Below are 24,009 nucleotides of genomic sequence, written 5' to 3' on the forward strand. Positions count from 1 at the left end.
CCAATTTTATGATAAAAACCTCTCCGCGTAACTAATCTATATTTTAAGCAGCGGTTGTAAAATCGCCTCAGAAATAACTGAGAACTACGAAATGCATCGAAAGACGAGTTGTTTTATGGTTAAGTAAATATAAATCTAGGTTAACAACCACTAAATACAACACAAATCCGATTGACACATCCAGAACATGGTGGTTTATTACGCTGTATTTTTTACGGATTACGAAAAAGGAATTTTATGGGAAAGAACATATGGGACAGAACTATTGCAACATCCTAGAATGTAAGGTTTTGTGCAATAAATAATCACATAGGCTAGCAAAATACCTTAAGTTATATAACACTGAATATAACTTTAAATTTTGCTTTTTAGGAAATGACGGTTTCTTTAATGATAACCATACCACTTAACCAGATCAGAATAGGATTTTAAATTCATAATTCACCCTATGAATTTACCCTGTACCTACCCGATCAGCGTATTGATGATGCGCTGTCGAAATTTTAATATCACAGTAGGTAGATAAGGAATATTCAACATTTATATTGAAATTAAAACTGGCAGCCGAAGCGGTCCAGATTTGAGCCACCGCGTCTTATAACTTCAACTTCACATACAACATTACTTCATTAAATTCAATTCGTAGTATGAAAACAATTGAAATAATCAAAATAAAGGAAAACATTAATTTTTAATTAAAATGCACCCATTGTATTGTAATTGTACCACATTATCTACATTGTTATAATTCTGTTTGTTTGTCCTCATTGCACGCGCACTGTTAGTTAATTGTACACGTAAACAAGCTTAATAGGGTCTGGGTCCTTAATACTTTATGAAAACACTCCATATTTACGTGACGGACCCATCGTAAGTTGGTACCTAATCACTAACCACCTCGCGACATTAGGTACTTCTGGGCGGAGCTCGACGGGAAGAAACACTCAAAGATCTTCGGTTATATTCCTTGGAGATCCCCGAATCCTCTACGCAGCGACGAGCGTTGGGCTCCGCTCAGGTGAGCGTAGCGTAACGTGAGCGTAACCGTCTGGTACATATGTGTGGTCGCATACCGTCGTCGTCCTCGGGATCGCTGGCAGGGCGGTTCGAGCTTCCACTCTTGCCACCCGCTACCCCGGAAGCCCCCTATTAGTCGCCTCTTACGACAGGCAGGGGATACCGTAGCCCTACTCTGGTCCCGAAACTACAGGGCCAAAACCTTAAATGAAGCCTACACATATCATAAATGTTGGCGATCAAGATTCTTACTGTATTTAGTAGGCCTATTATAACCACGCTAACAGTGCATCCCACTGTAACAAATGTAATAATTCCTCAATACGAAAGGTCAGAAGAACCATCTGAGAGTTGTGTGATCGACCAGCTTTGATTATGAAACATTACCTACCATACCTAATATGATTTAATTCACCACATACTATGAACGGCTTAATAAAGATGAACAAACTTCAAAATAACTCGTCGACACACTATCTCAGTGTAAGGAGATTCGGAAGCTTATTTAAACAACAATGATCTTGGACCTATACAATAATCGCGCTGATAAATAAATTTCAAGTGCAAAAATATCTGTTGTCTTATTCAAAGTGTTTACCGGGTCACTGACCGCGTCAGGGTTGCTAGTATTTGAAATGTTAGATGTAGTTATTATTTCTACATTTGTGCACAATAATAACATTTTTACGGGATACGTTCTTGTTTAAGGGGTATGCTAAGCCAAAGATATGAAATTTCTCAACTCAGTTCTGAGGGACAGCAATGTATAAAAATAATAATAATATTTATTGCCATAACTGTTACAATTATAATACAATGGTGGCATTTGTGATACATGCGTCATAACAGTTTACCCATATCGGACTTTGCAATTTTTAAAGTAAATTTTAAAACAGGAAATATTAATGAATTCGTATATAGGCCGATAGCTTAATATTTCTAGTCTAATGTTTATGTTTAAAATATTCGTTCAAATGTATGTGTCCAAACTACAAATGAGAGTGTTTCTATTCATATTTGTCTATGGACCGCAGTCGCAGTACTCAGGACAAATATATGCATGTTTCATTAATAAATTAAATCATAATAAATATGACAACATTACCATTATTATCATTCACTTTTGAATTCACATTCCTAACTTAACAAACCACGTAAACCATAGCAGGATAGGTGTGGATATAGGACCGCTGCTAATGAACCTTCCTGAACAATGGCCATGGCCAAAATTGGCCATGGCATATCATGGCCAAAGTAGGTCCGTCAACCCTGATTTCAGAACATTGGCGTCCCTGGCATCTTGCCCTGATGAGCTGATAAAACTCTCAACCACGCAGATAAATCCAAAACTTTGTAAATAGCCTAAAATGTGAACAACCACATTGATAAAGAATGTAAAGACTACGTTATTTCTGTTGAATGTCTTTAAAATTGCCTTATTGACTCTTAAATTTGAAATGCTCAACTACTCAATAGGTACATAAGGTTATCGAAATCATGGCAGCTAAATATAATACGATCGACAAATATAATATGAGAAGTAAAAATACTTTCTTGTAATATTTCCTTTCAAAACATAATGGACTATATTCTGATAGGTACATATTTTTTGACTTGATCCATTTTTGATTAAAATACAAAATTTACTAATCACTGTTATTCGTAAAAAATCATTTTCATTTAAATCTGTATATACTTAAAAAATAAAATGAAAAATAAATTTGAGAATATAACTACGAGTATGATATGCTCTATTTATCCAGCTATAGCTGAGACCATTTGTTGAGAACATTCTAAGAAAATATATTATGATAAGCCTTATCACCTATTGCTTAAATTATATTTGTTGGGTATTTTCTTACAAAAGTAGTAAATAAGTTCGACGATGACGAAACGAATGTACACAAATATTACCTACGATAAGCTCAAATACATTGAAATTAATTTTGTTTTTTCTCAGAAAAATAAATTTTAATAATGTTAAATTATTTATTCACGCAATAACCACTTGATATCAAGCGGACTGTATGCTTGTTTTTAATAAAAAAAACTTCAAATAGTATAGCGCAATAATAGATCTGTATTCCTGGGTAATAAAGCCAATAATAGGTAACAATTACTCGTATCTATGATCAATAATTACTGCAATAACATTTTCTAATACTAAGATACCTATTTAATAACTTAGTAGCTTAGTATTTGATAAAATAACTACTAAAATTATAATATCTAATAAACCGTCCGACGTAGTGGAGTAGTTGGCGATTAACACCAATAACCGACTGGTGGTCGAAAAGTTGGAGGCGCGTAACACAGTGAACTTTAGTTCATTTGTTGTACGCGTCCCAACCGAACAATTGTCGACCTTCCTGAAGGAGGAGCTGTGGCCGAAGGGAGTTGTGTTCCGGAAATTCCGTGGACGGAGAGGACCCCGGCAGTCACCAGACCCGCGTCTCACGTCGCCGCAAACACGTGATTTAGTTATAAGTATATATTAATATGTATGTTAGTCTGTAAGGTATATATGATATGGACCTCTGTATTCAATTATACTTTTGTATCTTTGTTTATATTGTCTGAAATAAATGATTATTATTATAAAAATATAATCCCTCCACAAAACATTAAATACAAGTAGGTATAATATCTACGAATTAATAAATTTTCTTACAAGTCAAAAGAAAGTACTGCCTAATAATATCAATATGTGTCCATCCTTATCACTCTACTTTCGCATTTAGAAATGGAGACTTTGCAATAGCTGCAAATAAATAATATAATTAAAGGCACCTTGTAATTTACGTTTCATAGCTATTACTATCTTCCATATTATTAATTAAAAAATTGCTGCAAATAATATCACGTCAATTTTCTTAACAAATTTAATATTAGGTATTTATTATAATGTATATTTGTTGAAGATTTCAAACGTCAATTAATAAGATAAAATCGATTGTTAAGTCTTGATCAAACTCTGAGCAGTAATTTCGAAACTTTGTACTATTTATTTTATAAATTCTCTAAAAATATATTTTTATCGCACGCGTAAACCTGTAATCTAAGTAGTTACTAGACCAACTAAATATGACCCAATACACACTATTTGACCCTAATTATATTACATTTAACACAATTAGTATCAAATATAAGCGATAAAACATGTTCGTTGCTATCTATACTTATTACGTACATTTTATATTATAATTCTTGAATATCTAAATGCAATACGTGAAAACATTAGGTTACATACTTTTGAAACTCGGTTATGAAATATTTTATCGTTATTATTGTATATATAGGACAGTGGGTAAAGAAAGTCATCATTGAAAACATCCAGTTCCATACAAATAGTTAAATTATTTCAATAACAATGGAGTCAAAATTTGTTGTCTTCTGCGTTCAAATTTGCCTGATTAAGGTGAGTGTTTCTTTTTTTTTATATTGAAATATGGAAAACAAACATATTTTCCAAGAATTAAGAAGAAAACGTTTAGTCTTTGTCTACTTACACATGGATTTAATGTCCACGTTACTTCATTAATGGAACTCATGTATGGTGTCATGAAAGAGTGCTAGAGCAAATCTTTTCCACTTTCCACTGTTAGCACACTTTTATCCAGATACGTCTAGTTGTAGATACTACGCAAGCTTAATTTGTTTAACATCTTTCTATAACGGCTATGAAATATTTTTTTTCTACAGACAGTAGTATCACAATGCTTCGGCGCTAATCCGGCTGCAATCGCTGAAAGCCTGGGCCTCCTTGGTGCAGCATCAGCAGGACCTGCTGGAGGACCCCTCCTACTCCAGAACTACCCGATGCCCACGACTGGACTCAGCATCGTCTCTGACGACCTGATCATCGACGGCCTCGTCTCCGTATCTGGACGCCTGCCTTTCCTAGGCACAGTGGCCCTCGAAGGTGTTCTACCCACAGCCGGTCAGGGATCAGTCATGTACGGTTGTGGAAACGGCGAAGTGGGCATCGTTGGAGAAGGTCCAATTGGGGGCTTCGGACCTGCACCGGGACCTGGTTACCCTGGCCCTGCGTTCGGTGGCCCGATCGGCCCTGGATTCGGTCCAATCTCTCCCGCATTCGGTCCCATCTCCCCTGCTTTCCCATACCCTTGCAACCAGATCGCGGCGCCCCAGATCGACCCCGGCATGGCCGCGGCGGCAAACACCGCGGCACTGGCGGCCGCCGCTAACTCCGCGGGGCAAGCCGCCGTACTCACCTCTTATGGGATCGGGGCGGCAGCGCACGCCGCGGGCCTAACTGCCATGGCCGGCTTATGAGATTAACATTTTGTAGTTATTAAGTAGTTGTTAAGTTGCTAATTTTAAAATATACGTTATCATTGTGAATTATAATCGCTTTTGTTTTTCATTCTTTAAAAATCTTTCTACTAACTATACACCACTATTAGCCGAACTCAACACTAACATTAAAACCAAAAACAGAAATCAAACTTCTACATTCATAAATTAGTCATATCTCGGATCGAACCAAGTCCTATTGACATCGTAGTCTATATAGCTGAGTATTATAACCACCGCCCCAATTGTTTACACACTAAACACTAAAGATGGGTTGCGTCGCGGACGAATGCTTTAAGGGTACCCCCAGTCCCGACAAAGGGACACCGTAGGGTTTTAGCCGGTAGAATTCCGACATAACCTCTCCACTGCCCCCACGGCTGAGAGGAGCCCCCCATGCAGAGTTGCCCCACATAAAAATCTTGCTTAACAAATAGTTTTTCACAATCGATCAATGTTGATAAATATGTAATTAACATAATAACACATTAAGACATTAAAAATATGTGTCAATTAATCGTTGCATTGTCACGTACGACAGTAAAGTAGAGTAATATTGATAGTGAAATGAAATGAGAAAATCTTTATCTAATTATTAACAGATATCTATCAAATATGACTTAAATTGTATTTAAATATAAAATTGCATAATATGAGAATATTATCAATAATCGGCAATATGGATTCTACATTCTGATTAACCTATATACCTTTCTCATTATACTTAATAAATAAAATTAAAAAGACTAATTATAATATCAACATAACAGGGCTAACAACAATTACTTTTAAATAAAATCCGTTTCTCAATTTGTCCGTCTATCTGTCCGTTTGTTACAGCTGAACTCCGTTTGATACATCTGAAACGTCTGGATTTTTTACAGAATTTACACTGGCATTTGGCTGATGTTATAAGGAATAACTTAGCTAACTTTTATTAATTATATTTACTTTTTTATTATAAAAAGGTAGCTATATAAAACTAAGAAGAAAATAATTCCAGGAAATCCTTCGAGTGAATCACTTTAAACACGGTTGAAACCGCAGTGAACAGCTCGTTAACAAATAAAAGAATAAAAAGAAAACAAATGTAATTAATATTATCTTTTTATTACTTATTACTTGGTACAGTAAGTTAAAAACTTTTAAAGGCAATAAAATTCAATACAGAATAGTGTGTCATGTCTATAGAGTTGTGACTTAATTAGTAATTACGCGTTCCACTTAACAACCGTAGCGAACGTTACCACTGGGATAAATTTTATAATAATACATATTTGTGTATTTGAGTATTAATAGTCACCAACATTTTAATTAAAATATTTTAATTTAATTTAATAAAATATTTACCGTGAAGAATTGGAAAAAATGTTTTATGAACGTAATCTGTCCAAAACATTTTATATATTTAATAAGCATGTAAAACTGAACAGAAAAGCATTGCTAATATTGGCAACAAAAAAGAGAAAATTAATATGTAACTACAAATAACTAAATATAAGATAATCCTAAAATGCTTAACTAAACATACTTCTAACGAAATGCAGTCGTTACGATCGTCAAGTGGAAGAAATATCGATAATAAAATATATTTATTTAGAGTATTTTAGAGAGTTTACGTCGATCACAGCTCAGTCGTGGCAGAAACCCTCGTTCTGATAGCACCACTCCGGTTCTAACGATTCCGTCTTAATACCCATACGGACTAAACGTTCTCTGTAAAACAGTAATAAATAAAAATATTAGCATCAAAGTCGAAAGTGTATGAAGAAAAATGTCCAAAGTAAAAGTACTGCAAAATGGAAAAGTGATACAATGGCTCGCCAGTCTTGTTTTGGTCGCGTGATAGATAACACGTCATTAAACTTCGATTCCGGCAGCACCTACGTAGGTCTATTTTTGCCTAATAAGAACAATGTTAGCGCTTTTGTGTTTTGCTTTGAAGGATATTACCATATCCTTACCAGGCAGATATACTTTTTTGAGGCATTTTTATTTGAGTTTGATTACAGATGTCCATAGTGCGTAGTATCCACTTAACATTAGGTGGACTGCATGCCCTATATTCTTCTACTCCTATATTATAAAAAAAAAATGTGAGCCGCCACGGGACGCCTGGCAGATGGGAAACATCGACATTATTTTGTAAAAGTAATATGCAGAAAAGAACATATTGTGATAGGAACTAAATATGTCATAATGATAAAATAAAATATTACGATTTTTTTCCAGATAACGATGACTATTTATTGAATAAACATTTATTTTCATTAAATACAAAAATTTACGAATTTATTTCAAATCGTGACTACTTAATTCGTTTAATCAGTGACTTCGGTAATAGTTATATTCGATGTTGCCTCTGAGGACGGTATTACTGTGAAAATGTATAGCGTGCACGGCATGCGTCGCCACGCCAGAAATCGGTTTTACGTGCGGCTATAGATGTTTCACATCAAAAATGTAGTTTTTAGATCATTTACGAATGAAACGATATTTCTCTGCACTTTTCTTTTTATTTCGTGTTTTTGCACCACTTACCTACGCATGTCGGCATTGTTCCGCGTAAATTACACCATGACAGTCATTAAACGGATGACAGAATTATCAGCCGTTTAAGCCATTTAATATTTACATTTAATGGCTTCCTTCGATTACAAGGCGGTGAGATATCTATATTTGTCTATGAATGCAGTAAGTAATTCGTTAAGTCCACGTCCTGGTGGTAAAAATGCGTAAAAGTTGCTGACCTATCGAAGATTGGATTTATTTTATCTCCATCGTAGGTGTCTAATTTTTAGTCCCGTGGAACCTCGGAGCAGGAGCTTCATTTGTCTTACAAATCCAGCCCTGGCTACGACAGGGGGGCGTCTCAGGCGGGACCCTACTTCTACTACAAACAAGCATTATAGTGCTCCGTCTACCCGACGACAATAATACTTCTCCGGGGTATCCCTAGTTCTACTACAAGCACCTCTGGCCGGTCACCTGGTATGCAGCATGCGGTACTCGGCGGCCTTCCAGTCGGTGTGCGGCTCCGCCCACAGCCGCTCCGCCAGCGCCGCGCCGCGCGGCCACAGCCGCCCGTCCAGCGTCGCGCCGTCCGCCTGCTCCGACCACAGCGCCGCCTCGCCGCCTGGGGGGGACATTACAAATATTAAACCACGAGACGATATAGAAACATAGATACAAAATGATACATGAACAGGAAGAGAAACAATAACACAAGCGGAAACATAAAACATAAACAGGAATAAGAACAGAAACAGGGAAAGAAGTATAATCAGCAACAAAAACAGGAACAAAAGTAAGAGGAAATAGTAACAGAAGTAGAAACAACAAGAACACATAAAGGAACAAAAACAAAAATAGTAAAAGGAATAAGTGTAGAAACAGGAACAAATACACGAACGAATATAAGAACAGAGACAGGAACAAAAACAAGAACCTAACACAGGAATAAGCAAGAACACAAATAAAAACAGACACGTAAATAGAAACAAATACAGTAGTAGCAAATGAATTTAAGCAGTCAATCCTAAAAGTTATAATAATCAGTACCTCACTTTCCTAATAGAAAAGGCATGATAAAATAACATATTTCATAACCAAACCCACTCAGCAACAGAACAAAAAATCTTGCAGCCACTTACCAAGTACTTGATCCCTGTACTGAAGTGCCATAGCAGCTGGACTGTTGCCATACACCTTCTGCCAGCCGATGTATGGAGAACACCAGTTGTTTCCTGGAAATTCATATTAATTTTGAAATGTAAACATGCAAAACCGCTTTCTATATTTTGTTCCTATTCACCAAAGTGATAAGCTGAAATGACCTAAGTGGTAATTTCGAAAATGGCTAATCTATTCATTAGACTTTCTCGCATACACGTTTTTGCCAAGATTGACACTGGCTACTTTTAAATCAAAAATACAATTTATTCCTAGCTTTTTATGCATACCCTGGCAAAAAAAATAAACTGTCGCAATATTAATGTATAATGTATATGTATAACCAAAAATAAGTTAAACATATAATTATGTTACGCTAGTTTTTTTATATTTCAATCCAAAAAAAAACAAATAAAAATATATACAAAGAAACTCACCACTTCCCACCCAGGCTCCATAACCACAATCCAGGTAAAGAGCATCATAATTAGACATGATCAGACGGTAGCCCTTCTCTAGGAGACCCCTGATTTGTGGGTCCACCCCTGTTGTCCAAACCTAAAATAAATATCACTTTAAGTATAAAATTATCTATATATAAAAACATTTTTTTATTAAATATTAATTATTGTCGTAAGTAGATTTTTTTTCGTGTTCAATTACTGTATGAATTTAAAATAAAATTTATTTGAAAAATATTATAAATACCTAATTATAGTTTAAAAACTAAAAACCTGATTTCTGACGATCCTGATAAGGAGAATGGGATAAAATTATTGAAATCGTGTGTTGTCATCGGTTCTTGATAATTGTTCAAAATTTTAAATTAATCGGACCGTTCAAGGTCGGTAAAAATCGAGTTCGAAGATTCCGTTACATACATACAAAGATACAACCCAAGCTAATAAAATCGTAGTAAGAATAATTTCGAAGTAGTGTTGCAATCGTAATTGTAATCAGCTATACAAATGATATTCAATGTAAATTTAAAAAAATCTATTCAAATAAGGGAGCTGACACACAGTTCCTAAGCCCAGTTTTTAATACTCAATCTATTCAAATTTTGTCCTCCAAATATCAAAACTTGACAATTTCTAGTATAAAAGAATTATCAAATATCGATCTTTGCCATGCATAACGTTGGATCGGTTATTAAGAACGAGCTTATGTCAGATTTCATAATTAGGCTAAATATAGAGTGTGATCGAAAAAAAACAGTTGTCTCGTTCTGAGAAGAAATTCAATACAATCAATGGGACAATAATGCTGCTGATGATAATCACCTGGATAATATATTCATCCTTGTCCAAGAAGTGCTCGACGTGGCTGTAATCTGTGAGAGTACTGGTCCATAACACCAGGGGCAGTCTCTTCCCGAACGCCTGTAAAATATATTTTCAGAATTAAACCTTACTAATTTCGGGTGAATTTTAAGTACTTACACATACATACATAGGAGTAAACGTAAAGATATCTACAAACATACCAGGATATGAAAGAAGTAGTTTTTCGATACGTCAAAATAAGATAAAACAGATGCATGATGATGATCACCTCGATGTTCATCATCATTATTAAGGTAAATCTTCCACGAAATGGCATTTCACGAAATTAAAATAAAATGTGAAACATATTTCCCTTGAAAAAAGGTAGTCTTTTGTTAGAAAAAGTATTTACCAGACTTCAATTCCTATTTCAATTTCTCACCTTATAAGCCCTGTCTTGAGCTTTAGTTTGGAAGTAGTTCCAGAGCTTGAGGAAGCTCTTCTTGTCCAGCTCCCAGCGGTTCTGGATCATGAAGTGCTGGATCTCCTCCGAGGAGTTCCAGCACTTCTCGCTGACCTCGTCGCCGCCCATGTGGAACATGTCAGGGTTTTCGAATGCCTCTGAGGTGACAAGGAAAAACATAGTTAAGTTTGACGAATGATTTTTTAATTGTTGTCTTAATTATTTACTGGTATCATTGATGTTCTAGAACGTGTCAGGCACATGGATGAAAGGTTTGTGTAGATCAGAATCGATTATAATTGTAAAGCAACGTCGGGCTCGGTCTTCTACTGAATTACAGCTGCTGTTTTGAAACCTTGCTAGTGGCTTTAACTAAAAATATTTTAACGTTTTCTCCCTTAGACATTCTATTATCATCATGTAATCATCCGTTCCTGTTAAATACTGACTAGATAGAAAGCTTTGATTACATTAATGACCAAAAAACGAAGTATCTGTCATTATTATTATTCGTGATAAACTAAAAGTTTGCTTTCAATTGGACTATGCTCAACACAACTTAAAAATGAAACTCCGTAGCATTATCAGTTTAATTTTAAATCTACTTCAAGCAGTTGTTTCGGGAATGTATATATAATAAGCATTATATTAAAATTTTAAAGGTGGTAGAACCCTTTGTGGTTCGACTCCGGCGGCACCACTGCCACACCTATTTCTACCTAATAACAGCAGTGTTAGGCGCTGCTGTGTTCCGGTTTGAAGGGTGTGGTAAGGGAGACAGACTTTTCCGAGGCGTTCCAGCTTAGTCCTCAGGGGTAGCGGCGCATCTGTGGCCGACCTCAGGTAGGAATGTCTAATCCTATCTGGGGTTGATTACAGATGTCCATGGGCGGCAGTAGCCACATCAGGTGGACTGCATGCTCGTCTGCTATTCTTATATTATAAAAAAAAATAAAAAAATAAAAATTGTGTATACTCTACCAGCCATGTCGGTGTAGATATCCTCCAAGTATTGGTAGAGTTCCTCCCGCGTGGGGTTCAGCTGACCACAAGGAGGTTCCACACAGTAATGTGTCCACGGTTCTGCCTGGAATTTACAATAACATTTATTTTTAAAACGGTTACAAGTATCGTTCGATAGGAATCGTTTTTGACCAGAATTTCCTGATACGACCGCGCTTCATTTAAACTAGGATTTACATTTTTATCCAAAATATAACAAAAATGTCAAGGGTTCAAAATATGACATATATTTCCAAAATATGACAAAGATGCCGACGGTCCAAAATATGACATATTTATCCAAAATATGACAAAAATCCTCTTCGATTCTACGAAATAGAAAAACCATTTTCACGTGATATGTTTGGTTTAACCTTGAAGCAGACGGTGAGGCCGGTGTCCTGCCAGCCCTCGCCGACGTGCGCGGGCGCGTCGAACTCCGGCAGCACGCGCACGCCGCGCACGCGCCCGTAGTGGACCAGGTCGCGGATCATTTCTTTTGTGTATATCTGGATATGAAAAAAATAATATAAAATATGATAAATACCACTGACATCAAATATATATGATATCAATATAATGACGGTTCGGTTCGCACGGACGTTCTTGCCACGAACGTGCAAGATGTGGAATGAACTTCCTCCTGACGTATTCCCAGAGCGCTATGAAATGGGGCTCTTCAAAAAAGGTGCAAAAAGAGCTCTCCTTCAAAGCCGGCGATGCATTGGCGACTCCTCTGGTGTTGCAAATGTTCATAGGCGACGTTGACTGCTTTCCATTAGGTAGCACGTCTGCTTTATCGTTTAGGCTCAAATATTACAAAAAAAAAATATCAATACTGATACAACAGTGATATCAATATAAGAAATGTAAATAATGTCTGAAACTTTGTAGTATTGATTAGAAAACGGTGAATAAAAATCAAACAGCTTTATCAAAAATGGAGCTATTTTCTAATAATTAATATAACAGCTACTCTATTTTTTTCTGAAGGATTATACATATACTCGTACTTATCTACGTCTATATATGTTTACGGCATTAAATTAAAAATGTTATTAAAATATTTGAATTATTTTTTCAATTTTACCAAAAGTTTCACATGTCACAAAGCTCCGTATTTTTATAAATTCACACGATTACAAAAATACAAATTTAAGTGTTTTTTTGTTGCAAGTGGGATTTTTAAACAAAAGTTTGAAGTTCAATGACCAACCTTGCTAGGACTGTAAGAGCCGTACTTGGTGAGCTCAGGCCGTCTCCCCGACACGAAGGGGAAGCTCTGGCTGTCCGTAATGTGCCAATGGAAAGTGTTCAGCTTCACCGCCGCCATGGCATCTGTTGAATACCAAATTTATCTTCAAAGCCAAAGTCAATCATATTTACTTCAAAAGTTAGACTTAAGAATCAGTTTTTGAAAGTCAATTTACATCTTTTCTCAATCGGAGGCATTACTTTTTATTAGAGATGCGCCGAATATTCGTTTGGTATTCTTTTTTGCTATTTGTATTCGGCCGAATTATTCGGTTTTGGTGCCGAATATATTCGGTTCGAGTATTTCTATTTTCTTGTGTACATGGTACAGGACTAAAATACAAAACTTCTTATGTAAGATTTATGATATTACAAGTCAAACTCAAATCATATGAAGAATGTGTTGAATAAAGCTAATAAAATAAAGCAATTAAACACAAATCAACATTTATTTTGATACCTCAAGTCAACACATTTATGACTTAATCTATAGTCAGTATAGTGAACATTTATTTTAAACCTTAAATCAGTATTTATTTTTTAAACTCAAATCAACATTTTAAAGTGTTAACACATAATTGACAATAAAGAAATGGTTAACCGAATAATTCGGCCGAATATTCGGTTCGGTAAAGGTTAAACCGAATATTATTCGGTATTCGGTTATTCGGTGAAACCACTATTCGGCGCATCTCTACTTTTTATCTTAGAAATATTAAAAAAGATTCTTCTTAGACATAACAAGGATCAACTAATTTTCTAAATAAAACCAAATCGAAGAAGAATAAAAAAAAGTTCAATTGCAAATTTGATTCAAATCAAGTCCTAATATTTATATGTTTAGTTGTACTTACCAATTGTAGCTCTCAATGATTCCATATGGAAATAATTCCTAGCGGTATCTAGCAGCACGCCTCTGTAGGGGTACACGGGTTTGTCGGTAATTTCTACATCTCTCGGCATCTGCAATATGAGTATGGTCAATATACAATATGAAGTAATACAAAGGGAAATAAAATCGAATTAACGGAACTAATGTGACTGTCTAAATATTGTTATTTATATACTTCTTATAATAAATATTTAGACGATAATATTTATGTAATAGTGTTATCACCGCCTAGACTAAGCCAGGGCTCAGTATGGTATGGAACGACTAAGTGATTCAATTTAAAAAATAGGCCATAATGACGTCCTGCTAATTTATTCATCTTCTGCGGCTCAACATGCACAGCCCAGCATGGTTACTACAATAAACTCCCTTTCCAGGAGAGGCCTAGGGCTTAAGGGCTGACAGACTAAGTGGGAATGCCTTATGTGCCAGGCATGTTCCGCCGCAATGGGTTCTGCCACCACCGACCGACTTTTACTTTTGACAATACATGTTATAATTCTTGAGGTCAGAGAAAGTTTAAACTACGTTATTTCGATTTCACTTTTCAATACCAAGTACCTACTCAAGTACTAAATGAATATGCAGCCCATTTATATGAACCTACTTCAAATGGAAACAGGACAAGAGTCCCATCATAGGTCAGTGAAATAAAGGAAAAAAATGCGTGGCGGTTTTCCCATTGCACTCACACTATATACCCGCCTGTATTCAGAAATAAGGGCAATAAGAAAAGTAAAACTAAAAAAGCATTTTTAGGGTTCCGTATTTTTATTTTGCACTCATTTTTATTTTACACTCATTTCCGTATTTTTATTTTTGACAAGAATATCAAATATTGTTAAGTTAGAATATAGGAACAGCCAATTTTTTCAGCAACCGATTTCTCAATTTAATTACAGATACATTGCTACCCCGAAAGCATAAATTTGAACACCTGAAGGTGTTAAAACTACATGTAAAACTGTAGTTAAAACTAAATTATCAAATTATAAGTATATTTTCAAGGTACTAAACAGCGTCTAATTGCACATAATTTTGCAAAAAAGTATGCGGTATTATTTAATGGCATGCCTTAAATATTTTTTTGCATATTTTATTAATATAATATTTTATTGTGAGTAGACTTTTAAGTATCAATTAATTTAAATATTATTCTATACCTACTCAGGTAAAATTCCCAATAAAAAACAAATCAGAATTTTAGGTCCATAAATGTCACAAAGAAATTACAAAGTCATCATTATGCAAATATAAGGTCCACAAAATAAGAAAAAGATTGTAAAAAATATACAGAACGCGCGTCACACAACAAATGTAGCCATATTTCGATATGTAGAGTTGATTCACCTTTGTTTTTCAAGTGATCTGGGTTTGGATGAATTTGTATTATAAGACAAACATAAACATTATTTTAAAATACCCCCACTGTAGAACTTACGAGTCATTAAGTTAAATATTCTGCATGCACGTTGTGCTAATAGACAATTATATCAAAGGAGCAATGCATTTAAAAAATCTGTTTATAGCCTCGCAAATAAACGCCAGCCATAAATCTGTCAACAACGCCTTGATTTTAGCTACACTCTCAGTTTGATACTTATATGCGGTATCTGTACTTAACTATCTATTAACTACTACCATATATTATATCCTTCGCATTTAATTGCGCCATCTATTTTTCTTGTACATTCTAAGTTGAGGGCGTCCATAACGATATTGATGAAGAGTCAACGATCGCTCAACCGGTTACACGGACCGCAAGAACACGACAGTGGGCAGAGGACATTGATGTTTTGCTGGAACTGTCCTGTCAGGTTTTTATGTGCCTATTTATATAAAATAGTATACGGCGGTACCACCCCGGTCAAACCTTATTTATTAAAACAAAAGATACGACTTACTAAAAATAAGATTAAAATACTCGCATTCAGGGTTTTATTCTGATCCTCTTTATGGTTTAAAAAGAATTTAATAAAAAAATACGTAATATGGAAAATGTAATACTAAAATGCATATCTAACATACATTTTAATATCACTTTTTCCGTTGTTTATATTGAAAACTTAGAAAAATAAAATTGTTTGAAAAGAAAATATAAAATATATTTGACTTTCATGGAAATAATTTACGGGATCTCCTATAAACATACCTTAATAACTTATTATAAAAGTGTAGAATAGATTGTCAGATTAAAAATAATCTAATCCTTTACCACAGGCTAGAATGCATACCTAGCAATGATGTCATGTATTATTATTTAAAATACCGAGACACCGTCACTAAACGACACAGACCGTTTCTAAACGAAAGATAACATTTGCTTACAGATTTCGAGTGCTACTCGAAATAATTAGGCATCTATTTACTACAATTTACAATGTTCTATATTACCTATCATTCTTGTGACATTTTTTTTTCCTAATGTTTTTGTATCCATATAGTACTGATGTTTAATGACGCGATTTTCAAAATTAAGATCAACCTCAGCCCGCGAGTTTGTTGGTGTGGTCGTAACATCATGAGTTAAAATGGACGCAATATGGGCAGAAAGTATAATAGGCCACATATACATATAGGGATGCATATTGCATATATACTATACCAACAAATATCTATTTTTATTAGAGTAAATCATGGGTTCAAGAATTTCTCGATTACTTTTCTAACTACCAAAGCAAAAAACATTTTTACCACGTAAGGAAAAGAAAACATAAATTATACACATTCAAAGAAATATGATGTGGTGTTCAGTAGGTACTCGTACTTCTTGGGTACTATATTTACATTAAATTATAACTAAGTAGTTAAGAAGAGGTTATGTCCCGCAAACAGTAGGTATCTCAGAGTTCAGAAAGGTCAACTTTTATCCTATCTTAATCTATTTAATAATACTCTAAGACTGATTCACAGACAATGGACAGTTATGCCCGCATGATATTTGTCACGGTTTTATATGACGTAAATAAGGACTAAGAAAATGATTTTGAACGTTCCACATCTAAGGAATGAACAAGTAATGAAGGCTCCAGTGTCTCCAAATCGCCAGAACACCCAGCGTTATCGTATTTCCAAACGAACATGCATCATGCCTACCTACTATGTTCATATTGCTCCAGCTTTCAACCTAATCACAGTAATTTAAACACCAATCCAATGACAAAGAAGGTAGTAGTGTAATCGAACTATATAATATCGAACTACATACATATATAAGTACTCCAAATATGCAGCCCATCTTACAGTGGTCATTGCCACCATTAGACGTCTACAACCAACTCCACACAGAACAGGTGTTCTACCAGAAGACGATCACAGATGCGCTGGCACTACTGCAGACTTAGGTAGTTATGGTCCGCGTCAAACTGCTAGTCCGCTCTGAAGTTGTTGCGAGCAGATGTAGTCATATAATTTGCTATGGCGACGCAATTCATTTCTGTATTCAGAGCGGACTGTAAGTTAGCGGGCATCCACACTCTACCACTGAAATGCACTGCTTCATGTTACAAATAGTATGTGGTGGTAGTACGTTCCCTATCGAATAAGGTTCCACCAACTTATTCTACTATTTCTAACATTTAATCAATTAGACTTTCAACGAAAGTTTACTTACCAAAACAAAGTTCCTAAGATCGTCGTACACCGCGAGTTGCGACAGCGTCTCCATACCATGGCGGACACCGAAGAAGTTCTTCCCAGTGATGGTGGCATTGAGCTTCTCGTTCGACGCCGCTGACACCAGGAGCGTGTAGCTCTCGTCGAAGTCGAGGGAGAAATCTGAAACCAATAACCAATTTTTGGACCAATCTTTGACATCATAATTCTGTATATTGTATGAACATTAATAAAATTGAAGTGGGCTTTAGTTGTCTTATTATTGCTACTCGTATTTTCTAAATCAAACCACGTTTTTCCTTTATACGAGTACATGATACTCCTATACCTAACTAAACCCAAGGCACAAATTGGAATCAATTCGAGAGAATTGAATCCGGAACTCCGTGCGATGCGAGCGGCTTAATAATGGTTTCGCCATGCAGGTCATCAAATAGTATTAATCTTTTTATATACCAGGCCTAAAACAGCTGAACCAAATTGTATATTACTTTCAGGCAAAGATATGAATGGGCAGAACCTAAATGTTTCACTTCAATATTTTTAAGAGTCCAGTATCCACGTTTTAAAAATTATAGCAAAGAATTCAAAGCCTTTGTTGCAAAACTTAAACAGCGGGAAGCAGATGTTTCCGCACGTGCACATGAGTAAATTAAATGTCACTAACAAACGTTGTTATCACATTTTAACCATAGGAATGTTAAAACATATTAAAGTGCAGAATGTCTATAACTATTCAGTAAAAAATGCATAAATGTCAATACGATAGTAAAATAAATTAGCTACTTTCATAGATAAAGATATATACATACGTATACATAACATGATATAATATATAGACATTGATAAAGATTATTGATTTCGAGGATTTTTATCTTTATTTTTGGGTCGACATGTTTATCCTCATGGTACTTATCACAAGTTTTTATTTATCTTTTATCTCTTGGCTTTGTGAGTCAAATTATAATCAAAATAAGAGCACAATAATAAACAAAGAAAACCGACTGATATATTTTTGTAGTTATCTAATATCTAGTGTATTGATGTAAAGGTTTAATCTAAAGTTTCTGAAGTATAAGTGACACCACCGTCATACCTACTTCTTCCACATGAGTAAAAAGAGGCTTCTGCCTTATGACAGCAATGTTAATTGATGTTGTATTCTAGTTGCTGATACACTTACACGAGTCGGTCTTATTTAATATTTTATTACCCATTTATTGAAATAGACTTACTTAAATAAGAAATACTTATTTAAAAGTACTTCATCAAATAATTTGAATACCTTTACCCGCATCCGTATACTACCTATTGTCTAAGATGATGACGCAATGAAATAGATAGAGGAATTAATTGTCGCTAAAGGCAGTAGTTCTCAACCTTCGGGAATTAATTAATCATAGATATATGGGTTTTATGAGATATGATTATTCTTGGGGAAGGAAAAAGATATTAATATTTTTTATGTTAACTTTGGATACAGGTATATCATTCACTTTCATCGTTTTTTAAGTATTATTTAAGACAGTTTTATTGTCATTTCGTAGTGTATTACATCACATCATACGATCTTTATGCGTTTTCATAAATGTATCGTATGAAATGTATATTTTCGAAATATTTTCCTCAGTCACAACTGTTGACAAAACCTGCTTTCAACCTTACCGGTATGGAATACAAGGTCAGAAGCTTACAACACGTGAGTAATCGATTTGTTTGAATAAGTTAAAGATAACTTTGTTTGTTACTGACTCATTTTGGATAATAAATTTTACTATGTTACTATTTATACTATAACACATTTAAGCTATGAATTTCTCGTGTCTATATAGGTGCCTATATCAATACGGAATTAACCTTACTAATATTATAAATCCGAATGTAACTCTGTCTGTCTGTCTGTTTGTCTCTTCTTCACGCCTAAGCCACTGAACTGATTTTAGTGAATTTTTGTACAAAGATAGTCTGAGACCCGAGAAAGGACATAGGATAGTTTTTATCCCAAAAATCCCGAGGGAACTAGTTATGGCAATCTAAGATCGATTAATCGGAGTATCGACCATATTATTATGTATGTCATATTATTTTCTTTTAAGCGCGGGCGAAGCCGCGGGCAAACACTAGTTATTTAAATAAAGGGTAGTTTAAAAGAGGCACCGCCACTATCCAAAATATGTACTTCTGCCTTATAACACCAGTTTCAAGCGCTGTTGTGTTCTGGTATGAAGTTTATGGTAAAGAGTACACGTAGATAGAATTCTAATCCTATTTGAGTTTGATCTTTAATGTCTATAAACTATGAAGAGCATTGAGGTGGACAGCGTGTTTCAATAATAAGTTAAGGAATGTTAAAAACAAATGGAAACATATATATCCTAACATAAGACGTTAGGTATTAGGTATCTCACATAAGCTTAATTCAGCTCACAAAAGTAAACAATCTGCACTTTGGAAACCCATGCCCAGACTTAATTAAACAAAAACTGCATCCAAACCTACCCAACATTTTTATTAACTAATTAAACAACATTTAACGATAAAAGGCTCGTAAAATATCAGTTCATCTAGTCTTTCCACAAAAAAGGCTAAGAAATATACAAAACCAACAGCTTTTAATTGCTTTACGATCTGATTAGCATAGGGCATCCTTTCGTCCTTTCAAGTGTCAAGAACATAAGCTGTCTTGTTTGAGGCATCTTAATGGGTTTATTATATTTTTTATTTATTTGAAACCTTAATGTGACATCTTTAAGTGCATGTAAAATAGCGTTTGAAGTTGGGCTGAGATACCTTAAGGACTTTGACTCGATATTTATCATTGGATGGCATTTTAACTTGTTATTACACTAACCAAGTGATATACACTTTCATATTATTACAATTCACCGCTATATTACAGTTCAACGCTAGTAAAATAGTATGACAATGCATGGTAGAGTCATAAAACCATAGATATAGGATAGCGTAGCGAAAAAATTCTAAGTCTATGCATAAAACTCATAAGTTAACAAAATATAACGTAATCTGTTACAATGAAAACAGAAGGGGAAGGAAATGATAATAATTTTCGATTCGATCAATCCCGACCTTATATCACAATTACTACTAACCACGAACCGAGGGATGTTTTTGATAATGGTAATTCTTTGAGCGAATTCGTGTGTGGAAATAGAAATGCTTGAAATTGGTTACTATGTTCCCCAAGCGTTCCGTACCCATAGGGTAACAACAGAACCCTAATATCACAGCTAATACTAACTAATATCACATGATAGCTAGACAATTGATTTTTTACAGTGTAAAAAATATTGAAAATAAATAGGAGTTGCATACAATGAACAGCTATTTTACGGCGGTTATCGATTTCTTTATCTATTGAAACGTAATAGGCAGTTTAAATTTTCACAATGCATTTACTTCTATGGCTGCTATGATAACAAATACTAAAAATAAAAAAAATAAATAAAAATTTGGTAGTACGAAACTCTTGGTGTGAGAGTTCTACTCACACTTAGCCAATCAATTGGGCAGTTACCTAACCGTTGGGAGCCCAACGGTCCCGATCCAAATTTTACACTAAAAGGCTATAATTTTTTAATCCCTATTTTTGGCCTACAGTTGTGGGCAAATGAACTCAATTTTATTCAATCTATCATTATCACTACCTTATAAAATAAATGTCTGAAAATTCTTCATAAAATGCCCTAATGTATGAAACCGATCTGCGCTCTACTATCATGGTGGACTACGGTCTTAAATCCTTGATTTTCTATATATAGGAAGGAAGATCCATGTCCAACAATGTGACAGCAATAATATAATAATAAACAAGTAAAGGTAAACACTACGTTGACAAGCTCGATTAATTTGTTCGAAATCTAGGTCGAGTTCGTCACAAATTGGTTTAGCACGAGAGCTGCTAGTGACATAATTTTACTACTTCCTCCGTGTTTGTCCCACTCTTCCAACTGTGATTAAGGGTCCCACACATTAAATGTCGTTGGTATTATGATAAAGTGCAGATATACACGATAAGTAGCACGATTGTGTAAAAACAAACTGAAAAAAATGTTAAGAATCTACTCATAAACACAAACCTACAGTTTAAAGGTTACTTATTAAAATTATTACACATTGGACTTTTCGTTTATTAAAATATACAGCTTTAAGGAATAGCTTTTAACTTAGGTACTTATCCATTTATGATATTTCTAAGGGAGTAAAGCCTCCGACAATATTAACGACCATTACCCAAAGATATACAAAAAAAACCGATAGCTCTACTTTTCCCCCACAACTACTCGTAGGAATTGTGCATGAAATTCTGTCCCTAGTAGTCACCCATCCAATTGCCAACCGCGCCCAACGTTGCTTAACTTAGTAGATCGATTACAAATGTTACTACACAAATTGTGTAACTGTAGTGTACGAATTCATAAACACACTTTTTTATGCCATTATTTGGATATAGTTTCGTTTAATAAATAAAAATGATACAAAATAATAGATTGGTATTATTTATACTGTTATTACTAGTGGATTTAGTTTAACGCAGCCTATTAATTAAATCATTTAGTCATTAGTACATTCGCGAATTAACACTCCAATTACTTATGTTATTAACAATTCACTACGATTTTAGGTGATTGATCAATTTACTTGATGACCTGTTGTTCCACTATGATCAGTGGCACAACTGACACTATTTATAGATAGTGTCCGTAGGTACAAACGTTCATCGCTATAGATTTTTATTTCTTTACTGAAATAGTTAAAAGACATTCTTTTCAAGTTAATTTAGTCAATTAGTAAGTGAATTAACTCTGTTACTTAGTTAACTATTATTTAGCCTTTACTCGTTACCAACTTCAAAACGTCTACCTTATCGTCACCCTATTACTTTCCCACTGCTGGGCACGGATCTCCTTCCAAACTGAGAATGGTTTAATTCATAGTCCAAAATGCTAGCCTAGTGCAGTTTGGTAGAGTTCACAAACCTTGAGGAAGTTTTTTTTGGTTTTTTTACAGTACCTAGGTTTCTCTTCACGATATTGTCCTTACTTCAGCTTTTAACCGAATGATAATAATTTTCTAGTACAATATATTTTTTGCAGTATTAAACGATTCGCCGCTCTCAAGTTACCAATGCAACCCTTACGTAACCTGAATACCTATGGAAACTTAACCCCTGAAACCTTTCTGAACTAACCCCGCACGCTAGTCCACTAATCGCATCTAAACTAGTTCACTAGAATAACTAAAGTTATTTAGAACTAGGTATGCACACGTGGCTTTGCTGGACTTTTTTAAATATTATTATATTGATTTTTAAAATTTTAATATTAAAAAAAACTTTTAATATGTCACGATATTTTATTAAAAAATAGTATTACGTTATAACAATACTTTATTTTTACCTATGATAGCAAACTATTGAAATAACTATTTATACTATTTTTAAGTGCAGACGTATAATCACTATCACCATCACTACATATTATAAAACAAAGTCGCTTCCCGCCCCCAGGTTCGCTTAAATCTTTCAAACTACACAACGGATTGATGCAGTTTTTTTAATAGACAGAGTGATTCAACAGGAAGGTTTGTATATACAAGCAAGCTGTATAATACAAGCATAAATTACTAGAAAATCACTGATAATTTAACAGATTTCTTAAATAAACACATTTTTGGGCTTACATTGCAAACGCTGACTGAACCCTACAAAATAAATTAAAATAACGTTGTACAGTATTGTACACCTTGAAAATATCTACAAATAAGTCCGCGTTGGCATATGTCTATCTTTGTTGCGTACTTCACAGTAACTGTTTATTTTGTTTTAAAAAGAACACAAAAATTAAGTTCATAGTAAAATGGTTTTAATAGATACCAAATATTATTCCTTATAAAAAATAACTTCTTTCAAAAAATCAAGCGTTTAACGTAGATAAAATTTGCTCTTTATATCATGTAAATTGGACTTATAGTTTAGAAGATCCTACGAGTATAACATTTTGCGGGGTGAGTATATGTAGGCATGTGCTAAAATATTTGATTTTTGTTCGGTTTAATAGAAAGTTAACGTAATAAAAAGACAATATCGACTGTTTTCCTTAATTATCAAAGTAGTTAACGAGGATGCAGTATACCTGGAAAGTGGTCACTGCCGCCCATAAGGATCAGTAACCAAGTCCATATAGATAGGGGGTTTTACCTGAAGGTTATCAAAGCCGCGTAAGCACTCCTGAGTAGATACAGAATTGGAAATTAGAATTTTTGTATGTCGAACCTCGATAAGTCCACGAATAGAAAATAATGTATTTTTTCCTTATAGCGGTCTAAAACTTTTATTGCTCTAAACCCTCTAAACAACTACAAGTTGATGTGTGAATAGGTTTAATTATAATAATGACATAATGAATAAGCCTTTCCAAAACAAACTATTTCGATTTGTATATAAATAAAAGTCAAGCATTTAATGTATGTAGAAATTAAGTAAATGTATAAAA

At 34.5% G+C, this 24,009-nt stretch overlaps 2 protein-coding genes across 3 annotated transcripts in view; one reads left to right on the top strand and one right to left on the bottom strand.

The window, feature by feature from the left end:
• The first annotated feature begins 4,387 nt into the window (after window positions 1-4,387).
• On the top strand, window positions 4,388-5,313 carry LOC140749666 (uncharacterized). The gene is made up of 2 exons (XM_073082782.1): window positions 4,388-4,435; window positions 4,720-5,313. Exons 1-2 carry the CDS (start codon window positions 4,388-4,390, stop codon window positions 5,311-5,313), a joined length of 642 nt encoding a protein of 213 aa, XP_072938883.1.
• Window positions 5,314-6,428: 1,115 nt separating this feature from the next.
• The window catches only part of Hexo1 (beta-hexosaminidase 1), a 30,372-nt gene continuing 12,791 nt past the window's right edge, over window positions 6,429-24,009 (bottom strand). For both annotated transcript variants that reach the window (XM_073082888.1, XM_073082887.1), the window contains exons 6-16: window positions 17,496-17,659; window positions 13,845-13,953; window positions 12,953-13,074; window positions 12,111-12,245; window positions 11,716-11,821; window positions 10,714-10,892; window positions 10,290-10,388; window positions 9,444-9,564; window positions 8,988-9,080; window positions 8,323-8,470; window positions 6,429-7,050 (exon numbers count right to left, since the gene is read on the bottom strand). In XM_073082888.1, the coding sequence (XP_072938989.1) occupies window positions 6,966-7,050; window positions 8,323-8,470; window positions 8,988-9,080; window positions 9,444-9,564; window positions 10,290-10,388; window positions 10,714-10,892; window positions 11,716-11,821; window positions 12,111-12,245; window positions 12,953-13,074; window positions 13,845-13,953; window positions 17,496-17,659 (1,361 nt within the window). In that variant the 3' untranslated portion in view covers window positions 6,429-6,965. The remainder of the gene's footprint in view (window positions 7,051-8,322; window positions 8,471-8,987; window positions 9,081-9,443; window positions 9,565-10,289; window positions 10,389-10,713; window positions 10,893-11,715; window positions 11,822-12,110; window positions 12,246-12,952; window positions 13,075-13,844; window positions 13,954-17,495; window positions 17,660-24,009) is intronic.

This window comes from Epargyreus clarus, unplaced genomic scaffold, assembly GCF_041222505.1.
Source record: "Epargyreus clarus isolate Ecla_fem2 unplaced genomic scaffold, WU_Ecla_fem_2.2 ptg000018l, whole genome shotgun sequence".
Classification (NCBI taxonomy): Eukaryota; Metazoa; Arthropoda; class Insecta; order Lepidoptera; family Hesperiidae; genus Epargyreus; species Epargyreus clarus.